Below are 11,456 nucleotides of genomic sequence, written 5' to 3' on the forward strand. Positions count from 1 at the left end.
TATATGAGGAAAATTGTTTTACTTCTCCAACTGGCTGTGACTTAGACTGAAGAGGGGTTGTCTTGAATTTGCATAAGTCTTTTGTTATTATTTAGAGCCAATGGTGAGTTTCTCTGACCATCCAGTGGGAGAGCTGGAAAAAAGCAGCACTGTCTTTGAGTCAGGGCTTACAAGCTTTAAGTCAGTTAAACCCCCATCAAGGTAAGCATTCTTTGGTCCTTTTCACCTCCCCCAACCACACACACACACACACACACACTCATTACTGCTTACACACACAGAGAAAAGAAACAAATGTTTGTGGTGCTGCAGAGAAACCACTGTTATTCAAATGCTGCTTTTGTAAGCCTGCCAACCTTGGAATGAATATCTTGCCATTATAATAAACATTAGTACCACCTATAATGTCACTGCATGGTATTTGCATTGATAACCATCAAGAAAAGTGTTGAATAGCAAATCACATTTGACTATCACTACCTGCGATGTCACCAGAGGAACACATGTAATTATCAGTGTATGTCAATCATGTTGCCATCAGTGATATCAGTGGCATTAATAGCAATTAAAATGGCACAATAGAGAAAAGGCAAGGATGCTGAGAACCCAGGAGACTTGTGGTAGAGTATATATCCTTGTCAAATAGCATGAATGTTGTATCTGTTTAAACATTTCCAACCCAGATTGAAAAGAAACTGAGGTTTCCCTTCACCCACAGGTTAACTTAAGCACTTAGCAAGCTCTCCGCTGCCCGAGGGAAGAACTGTGCAATGAATGGAAAAGCAGGCCACATTTCTATCCAGGCCATCTTTATTGATCCTCAAAACCCCCTTCACAAAGACCATCCCCCCATCTTGACCACAAAAAGGGGACAATATAAACAACCAATAAATAAGAATCTGCGCGATTAAGGCGGTTCTACATCTCCAATAGAACACAACAGTGTGGACATGTTGGAGTTATACAGCTTCATACAGTAAAAGCAGTAGATTTTTTTTGAGAACATCACATCTAAAAAAGGCAGCACTTTAGCAAAAAGTGAACCGTTTTTAAAATCTGGATGAGGCTCCCATTCAAATGAGATAACATTGTACTTCTATCGTGTCTGTTATGATAGAAAATCCAGGCTCTTTTAGGTGACCTTGTCATCTGAGCTTATTTAAATACTAGGCCAAATAGAATGGGAAAAAAAATCATGAGCGGAGAACTTAATTTAAATTTTCTCTCCCATCCTACTCTCGGAAAAAAATCATTAAAACCACTTGGTTCCCAAAATGGAGAAGGTGGTTCTTCTTTATATCAGTTTTCTCAGATAGGAATAAATAAATACACCTTTTTACTGGTAAACTGTCATGGAGTCCAGGCTTGCAGGCTACACAGTGTCACAGCATTGTTCAGAGTGGCTTTTAAGAATTTCAGCATTTCTTTATTACATTCATGTCCAGGAAATGGGAGAGGTGGAACTGGGCCGCCCTCTGGCCACTAGCACATGTGAGACTGGAGCACTGTGTTCCCTGTGGATATCCAGAGTTCTCTGCTGTGCATCCTGTGCCACAACTGGGCTGAGTTGTACAGGGAGGTGCTCACAAAATAAAAAGTGAAGAGATGAGCACTCTTCATCCACCCTGGACAATTCTCACTCTCCTGTCTCCGTTTGTGCCCCATTGCAAATCAGGTCCTCTCAGCAGCTAACGGTGCTGGGCTGCTGTTTGCTGACAAAGTCTGAGATGAAGTCAAACTCATTCTGGCCCAGGAAGAGTTCTGGCAGCTCCTGGACCCGATCCAAACCCAGCTCCATGACCAGCGAGGTCAGAACCTCCTCGTCAATCATATCCGCGTCCATGCCGTTCAGGGCCAGGGCCGGCCCCGCCATGTGCTGCATGTTGGCCAACTGGGCCGGGTTCATGCGGTACTGGGTCGTGGGCCCCATGTGGTTCCCGCCCATCGGCCCCAGTGGGTGTCCATGGTACTGGGTGTTGAGTTTTTGCAGCTGCATGCTGGCCATAAGCTGCTGGGACGTTAAGCCTCCGTTCATGAACTGTTGTTGCTGTTGCTGTTGCTGCTGCTGCGGGTGCTGGACTTGTTGCTGGTGCTGTTGTTGGTGCTGCTGCGGGTGCATGTGATGCTGCTGCTGAGGGTGATGCTGTTGCTGCTGGGGCTGACCATTATACATCATGTTACCAGAGGTCATCTGGTGGTGGCCCATCTGGGCTCCGTTCAATTGTCCATTCATGGGTCCAGCCACCATGCCCTGCCGCTGCCTCATGGCGGTCTCCATGTTGGCCTGGGCGCCACCGTAGTGCATCATCTGGCCGTTGGGCAGCGCCCGCATGCCCTGCTGGTTGGGATGCTGCTGGTGACCTGCCTGCAGGCCGCCATTCATGCCCATCCTGTAACCGTGGAGACTGGCGCCCGCTGAGCTGTGATTCATGGGCATCATCAGATGGTCTGCCATGCCTCCTGTCTATGAACAGAGAGGAGACAGTGTTAGAACAGCGCAAAGGGCAGACAAGATGTTTGGGAGCTGTAAAAACATTTAAGGGGAGGTGACGCTGGATCAAGACTGACATGACAATAACATATGTAGCTATCCATTTGCACCAGATATATTAAGATGCACAATATTTGTGTTAAATGGGATATTGCAATGTAAGGGATTTTACATTGCTGTGGTTAAAACCAGTTTAAATCCCAGCCAATTGACTTCTCTTACATTGACCACACGATGCTTCTTCATTGAAAAGAAAAAAAGATTCAATTTCCCTTGTAATGTCTCAATTCCACCCCAAGTTAAACCACCGACAAGCTTCCGGGGGAAAATATATATGCACGGTTGTTTAGCACTGAAACCCTTACTCGTGTGTTTAGTCTTCCTAAAACCTCCCCTCTTTGTGCCAAGGAATGAACGCCCAGGTCGGAAATACAGGTTAACATACATTGTTTGGGTACATTTTTCAGCCGGATAATTCATGCACGACTGGATCGGCAAAAACGGAGAAAAAATGCGTGCATCGCAAAATGCATTCCTTAAATCCCATCTATGTTGCATGTCAGCTGAGGCAGAAAAATCTGTTACATTTTACGCACGTAAGGTTGCAACAAAGAACACTGACATCATGCAACATCTCCCCAACAGCTGAATCACCACATTTCTAACAAGGCATCAAATCCAACAAAGGCTTCGGTTTTCTCCGATTACTTTCCACCGATGTGTTAAAATGTTTATATTCAATTACGCTGCACATCGTAGCCTAATAATATCCGTTTTGTTAACCTCGAGTTTGAAACAAGGGAATGCAAACAATGGAGCAGCAGCCCCGTAGACCACCACACACCAAAACCCCAATTTCTCCAACAAATAAATCCGATAAAAATCACTTACCCGTATCCGCTACGTTTTCACAAAGTTGCGCGACTTTGCTTCGGCTCCGTCTATTTAAACAGTTTTCCTCTGCAAGGCAAAGCTCCTCTGAAATTACAGTATGTATTCCACAGGGTTACGCTTCATGCTCAAGCGGGGACGGTGTGCACAAAGACTGCCGCATCAGATCTTGAAACGACTGCCTATTTTCTGGGTCAACTCAGGGATTATGTACATCTAAAAAGCTCAGAGGAAGGCAGTCGGGGAGAGGTGGAGCCTCGGTCCTGCCTCTTCTTTGTTCCTATTGGCCCTACTTAATATAATTGTGCATGGGCGTAGAGAAAAAGGGGCTGTTGGAGAGCTGTGACACAGTAGCCAATTTAAATACCCTCCTCCCCACTGTTTCTTTTTGAAAGAATATTTGGACATCTTGTTTGTCTTTATAAGTAACTGCTGCTGTTTTGGTGGTGAAATATTGACAATGGGGCTTTTATTAAGTTTAAATAATGATAGATAGATAGATAGATAGATAGATAGATAGATAGATAGATAGATAGATAGATAGATAGATAGATAGGAATCTCATACATGTATTGTTTTTATACTTTATATATATATATTTATTTATGTATTTAGGTGTCATGCATGCTCATATCTCCCAGTGTGTTTCAGACAGCATAACATTACTGTAAAAATTCCTGTTCCCAACTTGTCTGCACCTACTTATCTATTTGGCCTGTGTGTATGTGTAGCCAGAGTGTTATCCTGCTCTGTGCTCGTACACTTCATCTCCAAGATCACTGTTGGTCCATGTGACCCACCAGTCTGCTGTGTGTTCGCCTCAGCGAGGCAGTGGAGGGAGGGCAGAGGAATGTAGCCTGTGTGCTATTCTAGGCCACACTAGCTGCAGCGGCAGAGTAACTACTGCTGTGCACGGATGTGTGTTATCCTGCTTTACGTGTGTGGACTGTGGATGCAGGCATGTGTGTATGTTCCTGTGTGTGAGCGTGCCTACTCTCTGCAGATGCACACATCTCTTGATTGCCCACTTCAGGACAACGACCTCTTGCCTGCAATTGCAAATGAATGGAACCACTTTGGGAGAGCGAGCCAATCTATTGTCCTGGGAATTCAACTATAAATGGGCAACCACTGGCAGGCGTTTGTCATTGTTTGACATTGTCCAGCCACTTTGAGCTAGTGTTAATAAGCCACTCCCAGGTGTGGGCACTATCAGGAACAAAAACTCACCCAGCCAGTCAGTCCAAAGAAAACACACAATCAACATAAGTTTCTCTTGAGCTGCGATGAGCTTTTAGTAGAGAGTGTTCTGTGTGCAAGGTTACTGCAGTCTGTGACAATATGACAAACAAGCGTTTTAAAATGCATCAAAAGAGTCTTTATTTTTATCCCAGGGCCAAATGCTCCTAATGGTGTCATTTGCATTAGAGAGTGCAGGAAATGTGTCCAAACCTTCTGGAGCTCACCAATCACATCACTGCGTCTGCTTAAAACCCAGGATATTTGCATGAAATCGCAATCAGCCATGATTGTAGTGGAAGATATGCATTTTGTAATTATATATCCATTGAACAGGCTTGTGTTGTTGTAATTAGATGGAAGGATACACTGCAGTCTTATTCCTTAAAGGGTGCTTTTCTGTACATTGTGTATGTTTCACATCTCCTCTATGGTTTGGGAGAGGAGCCTACAAACACCATGCCTTGAGCCATTTATTGACTTCTGTGCTTATGTGAGCAAGTGTGTTTTTATTTCAGAGATAAAGAGCAAGAGAAAGAGGACATGTGACTGTGTTTATAGGAGCAATAGGCAGCAAGGAAGTGTTGCTCTCTTTTCCAGCTTGGACACACCCCTGTGCCAAACTGTAAAACATGCAATAAAATCGCTGCTGTTGGGAGGATTGATTCATTTCACACAGGTTTCACGCTCTGAACAGGGTTGTCAGAATTAGTAGCTCATGTGTAGTCCACACTACATGACTCTGGCCCTCATTTTCCACGGCTGTGACTCAGGAGGTAGAGTGGTAGTCCACTAATTGGGAGGTCAACGGTTCGATCCCTGCAACCTGCAGTCTACATGTCAAAGTGTCCGACATGCCATGTTGGCGTAGCGCTCACAAATTGGTGTTGGAGCGATATGTGTGAACTTTTTAAAGACGTGATGGCTGAGTCTTGCTGATGCATCGCAGACACATTCCAGATATCTAGCAGGCTAAATATCTGAACCTGTCAGGGAGCTATGGCTGGTGGGAGCGCAGGCACAGGTTGAGGGGAAACCTGGGGGAGGTTTCACCTAGAATGTACTGAATGTGTTGCATTTACGGCAAGCTAGAAATAGTAAAGCAGAGTGGAAAAGGACTATTTTGTGAGTATGTGTAACATTATTTTCATTTACAAGCATGGCTATAAGCAAAGTTCCTTGCATGGCTTGAACAAAAAAATACTGTCTCATGCATTTTTTACATCATTCCTTGTGTCAGTTCTCGGTGTGTTTTCGTTTAAAATGCAGGGCTGTGCTGCCGTGTAGGAGTGTCACTTAAACGCCCCATTTCTATGATGTCATGTTATAAACTTTAATCCCCAGATGTAGCACAAGTAGACTATATTTCACAATTGATGTTTTCCGTCAGAGTGTTTTTTATGATCTTGACTAGTGATGGGAATTTGGGCTCTTTTTAGTGAGCTGGATCATTTGGCTCAGCTCAGCTAGATGAGCCGGCTCTTTCGGCTCCCAAATCGCTCTTCATTTTACCACTTATACAGTAAAAAAGCGTTAAATTTTAAAGCGCTAAATTTGGCTGAATTATAAAGGGTATAACTTATACCCTTTATAATTCAGCCAAATTTAGAGCTTTTTTGAGTTGTGATTTGTGTTTGAACACATATATCACTTAAATTTCAATAAATTGCTGTAGCCAGTTGCACTTATAGTTGTAAAATCCCTTGTTAACTCTGTAACTGGCTTGAAGAACAACTCTGCTACACAAAGCAGATAGAAAATGTCTATAAAAACCTAAGCATAGAAATTAAAAAAGGACAGCTATTGGCATTTTAATTTTTTTTATTTAAACACACACACCTAAAAAAACAAGTAAAGTACTGAAAAAATTGAAATTAAATACAGCAAACAAGTAAATGTGCTTTGTTAATGCCAACTACTGACATCTGGACAAAAAAACAAACAAAATATTTTTGGTATGGAGTAAAAATAATAATAAATAAAGAACATAATAAAAAGAAATATAATACAATCTGCAAAACAGCAGCATCCAACAGTTTTAGGTGTCTCTATGAACGAACCACCATCATCTATCTAACTGTAAGTTATTCATTCATTTCACAGCAGCTAGACAATGGCTCCAGTGATCATCAATGTATTCAGCTGTTACATCTGTTAACTCACAGAAAGTTGGCAGTAATTGCTTGTGTTTTGTTTTTTATCTTCATATTAGATGCAGATGAAGATACAGACACTTGTTCTAAAGTTGTTTTAACTCCCATCCCATAGCAGCAAGAGGAAGCCATTTTTTACTCTTCTCTCTAAAGGATTCTCTGGTTATGTGATTAGCCACTGCAGCGTGGTATCGGGTTGTGTTTCTCCAAAAGTTGATTCAGTTTTAACTTTTTGCCACAGGCTGCTGCAGTTTTTCAGCATCCCATATGGTCCCCACTAGTGCATCCTAAACAAACTAACCCCACTCAAATGAATAGGAGGACAGGTGTTTTAGCCACTCTGGCCGATTTACTAATAATAATAGTAATAATAATACATTTAATTTATATACGTTAACAGGCAATAGGGGTGGACAGGACAGGAAGACAGGGATGGAAGAATTAACCGTCAACCTGTCCATACATATACATAAACATACATACAATAAACTTTGGTTTGGTGTTAATGCAGCCATATTTGTGTTCTCCGCAAATCCCCATTTGTTATTCCAACCTTTGATGCGCTTACCCTGTAAAAAGCCTCAGCATTCTTTGTTGACTCCTCTCTTTAGTGACAGCAGACAACAACATAGCTAATAACTGCTTTGTCAGAACACTGTGTACAACTCAGCCTACTCTGTCGGTGGGTGCTTCATCTGCCTGGGCATTAAACTGCTTCTACGCTGTAATTCCCACTGTCTGAGGTGACTGCACTACCTTCAGCAGCCTTCCTAGCTGTTATGAAGTTGGCCATAAAGATCACAAAACATCTTGATGCTGCTTTCAGGCAGTATATATTAGACTTCAAGGGGGCCGACAGTCTGTAGAGATGTAGAGGCCAATGTTTATTGCTCTTCAACAGGGTCTTTGAGTGTATGGAGAGCCCCCCTGGAGCAAAGGCACTCACTGGAGTGTAGTGGAGTCCGATGTTCTGCACAGAGGAATTGCCTGCAGGATGATGCATTCACTACCAGCTTTATTTCTGGTTCAGCGACTTGGTAGAGAAAAAGCTTGTGGAAACTTTACACCCTTCTAAAGAATGACATAATGTAGGAACAAGTTCTTCCATTTAGTATCCATGACTCTGTTTGGTTGGTCCCGGTTGGATCCTTCTGCACAGCATTGAAACCTAAAACTTATCTGAAGTCAAACTATCTTCATACAATGGTTTATATGAGATCTTACAAAACAGTTGTGCTACATTTTCTTAGCAGTATCTTACTAATGTCCAGCCATTGCTGCGGTTGCGCAAGCCTGCTAAGGCAGGCTACACACAACTACTTGGTAAGGCTTAGCAAAAGATCATGATTTGAGTTTGTTACGTAACTTACGTTAGTTAATTACATAAGTTACTTAACACTGAACTAGAGCAGCAGTCTCCTGGGTTAAAGTCATGTATTTGTATGAATCCTTCCTTCCACCACAACCTGCTCCCTCTGCTGGCTTTGTCGCTCTTTATACTATGCCACCTGACATTTTCCTTTGAGGCAGCCCTGCCTGTTCTGGCTTATGGCTCAAGATTACTGATAGGTATAAGTAAGAACAGTGAATGAGAGCCACCTGCTGAAGTAGACACACTTTAATTCCAGTATTATTACTTCTGCAATACTTTATACCAAATCCTGTATGTTTATGATAGTAAATTTGAACTCAGGCCTGTATCTGTGCAGATTCACTCACACAGAACACTTATTTGTTCATCAGTCTGAGATGAGCGACTTATTCTGTGTGTACAGAAGATTAGATGGACAAACTGATAGGCAGCTCTATGAGCTACAGTAATCACCAGCCAGTGGACACTGAACTGATCACCCAAGTCATCTTTAATCTCTGTCACCATCAAGTAAGACCAGCTGACTCAATCCTGCCTACCTGACTAATCCTCCCAGCGCTGTCTCTGCCAGTAATTACTGGCGATGTTAGTAATGTATAGAGCCTTATGACTGGTACAGACATGTGTGTGGAGAGAGGTGGAGCCATATGGCTGAGTACTCAGGAAGTGCTGCCACATCCTTAAAATAAATTGGTTTCACTTGCATCAGTGGATTGCTGGTATTAACATTCTTTATATACAATGTGTTGGCTCATCTCAGATAGAACTAATACCCACTATATGTGCTGTGTGCTTTATTAAAATATACACATGGTGCTCCAGCAGGAAATTGACATATAAATACTTTAAACTGCATATTTCTGCTGATCTATGAATATAAGCCCTTTCACTTATAGCACTCACGAGAGTCAACAAGACTAACATAATAATACTGGAACATAACATTTAAATGGCACACTTTTCAAAACATGCCAGGAGTTTGCTATCTATATTTCTAAATTAAAACCATGAATTAACTATGAGTCACTTTCAACCTATTCTGATATAATTGCGACACAGCATCAACGTGATTGGACAGTCACTTTATTCAACAGGACAAAGTGTGTCCTAGTATGCACATTTCCCCTGAGATGTGAAACCAAAAGTCAGTTTGCCTCTCTTTCTCAGTGTGGGGGAGGGTTGTTATTGTTCTGGTAAATGAGAGAGTCTCTATAAATACTCCCAAGGCTTCCTTCTCCGCCTCAACCACCAATCAACAGTCACTGTTCAGCCGAGCAGCTGAGAGGGAGCAATAAGCCTGAGTCAAGGCTAACGGGGGAGGGTCTGACTCAAACATACTGTGGCGGAGAAGTGGGTAAGGGACTTTGGAAAGGAGGGAGGGGGAGAAACCTGGTAACTGCCACTCATGGACCTGAGGCCACAAGTGGGGGTGAGGCTTGAGTGAAAGTAGTGATTCGGTGGAGTGGGGGGCGGTGGGAATGGACCACATGAAAGCAGCTATCCAACAACTTTTGTTATTGTTCCATTTGAAGTTGAATTAACATTTTTTCCCTTCAAAAAACTTTGGTCTGTCACCGTTTGACAGTGAAACACTTTTTGGCTTGTTTTTACACACTTGAAAAGCTCTTAAAGGCCTGATCCCTAACTTGACTTCAAACAAAGTATAAATCAAGACTACCCCAATCAGAATTACCAGAAAAGGGCTCATAGTTTGTCAGGTGTGCAGAAAGTTAGGCCAATCCTTTTATGTAAGGCAGTACATTTTAAATCAAAATCACACAATAGGAATACTTTTTTCTATGCAAAATATGTTGAATTATGGCCAATGCTGTAAAATTTGAAAATAATCAAATTGAGGCTCAGTGCAGTTAGCTGTGATTCAATGTTTTAGGTAGATTACTTGGCCTCCAGCATTGCAGCTTCATCAAGAACTGCTCATCCAAACAATCTCCCTCTTGACATTGAGCTTCTTTGGATCCTGAGCAATACACCTAGCTGCGTTACCTAGCAATGCTGGAGTACAACAGCTAGCTTCTTGGGATCAGGCTATTTCCTTGTATGAAACATTCCTTTTGAAAGTTACATCACTGATGCTTGAAATGTTTGAGTTCGCGATAAATGTAATGTCTCCGGTCTGTATTTTTTCATTTCTTGTTAAATGTACTGAAGCAAGCCACAGAGAGCAAGCTGTACCCAGCACACCATTACGCCTGGATTCCACTGGATGCGTAACGGCTGCAGATCGGTCGTCGGAGCCGTTACGCACCCATTATAATCAATGTGTGAGATTCCACCGACTGCAGATCCGCTGCGTAATGAGTCCGACAACGCATGGCCATCCGACAGCCCTCGCAACACTTGCGCAGAGCTTCTATTTTTGTCGTACGACGGAGCACTACGCATAAATTCAGCACAGAGGAGATCGTTCGGGACAGGAAGTCTTGCACAGACACAAAATAAAACACCGGTATATTTTCAAAATAAAATACCTCGGGTTCGCTAACGAGGTCGGCCGGCTCGTTAACAAGCCGGCCGACCTCGTTAGCGCTTGTTAAGACGGAGTCGCTGGATTTGTCTCCAGTCATTAACGAGGAGATGTTGATTATCTTCCAGTTATATCAATTGATTAGGCGTGAATTCGCGAGATCTCGTGCATCCTCGGGACTCTGCTGTCCGCAACAGCTCCGACACAGACGGATCCGGTGGGTGTTGACGGACTGCGTAGATACGCAGCCGTTGCGGACAGACCCCTGTCGGAGTCGTTACGCATCCAGTGGAATCCCGGCGTTAGGCTGTGTAACAGTCAATCGGGGTCTGTTTGTACACAACACACTACTAATAAATCACTACGTTAACATGACGCTTGAAAAAAAATAATTATAGCCTTAATCTGACTACAACTGGACAACTGAAGTGCATGTAAACGTGTTAGTCCGACTGATGTCGGAGTTCTTCAACTCCGATTAAGACACCCAGATTAGGCGATTGGAATAGGATTTTCACCGGTCAGTAGCGACGGCACAAACTGAGGTCAAATGAAAAGAGGGCCATATTAACCCGCTGAAATGACGCATATCGCCACCCAGTGTTGGGGAGGACGACACGTTCCCGTCAGTTATTCGATTTTCTCAGTTGCATGTAAATTGGGACATTGACAGAAGATCTCTCTCTCTAAAATGTTCTACTTTTAACAGATAAGGTGACAATCCTGCCAACTTTACTCAGCTATTTTCACGGTGTTAGGAGGTGTCACGCAAGGCTCTTCTCCACTTGCTTGGTACCATTCATTTTTAAATCTTCCATTGGCAAA

At 42.9% G+C, this 11,456-nt stretch overlaps 1 protein-coding gene across 1 annotated transcript; it reads right to left on the reverse strand.

The window, feature by feature from the left end:
- Positions 1–804: 804 nt before the first annotated feature.
- Positions 805–3,619, reverse strand: cited4b (Cbp/p300-interacting transactivator, with Glu/Asp-rich carboxy-terminal domain, 4b). Its single transcript, XM_059339381.1, has 2 exons — positions 3,383–3,619; positions 805–2,464 (listed from the first exon to the last, which is right to left on the reverse strand). The coding sequence occupies exon 2, from the start codon at positions 2,453–2,455 to the stop codon at positions 1,682–1,684; it is 774 nt and encodes a 257-aa protein (XP_059195364.1). The 5' UTR covers positions 2,456–2,464; positions 3,383–3,619; the 3' UTR covers positions 805–1,681.
- Between the last annotated feature and the right edge of the window lie 7,837 nt (positions 3,620–11,456).

Source organism: Centropristis striata, chromosome 8 (assembly GCF_030273125.1).
Source record: "Centropristis striata isolate RG_2023a ecotype Rhode Island chromosome 8, C.striata_1.0, whole genome shotgun sequence".
In the NCBI taxonomy this organism is placed as follows: Eukaryota; Metazoa; Chordata; class Actinopteri; order Perciformes; family Serranidae; genus Centropristis; species Centropristis striata.

What these genes read in the sequence shown, in the direction of transcription:
- cited4b (XM_059339381.1), bottom strand. Translation starts at nt 2,455, where the DNA reads ATGGCAGACCATCTGATGATGCCCATGAATCACAGCTCAGCGGGCGCC.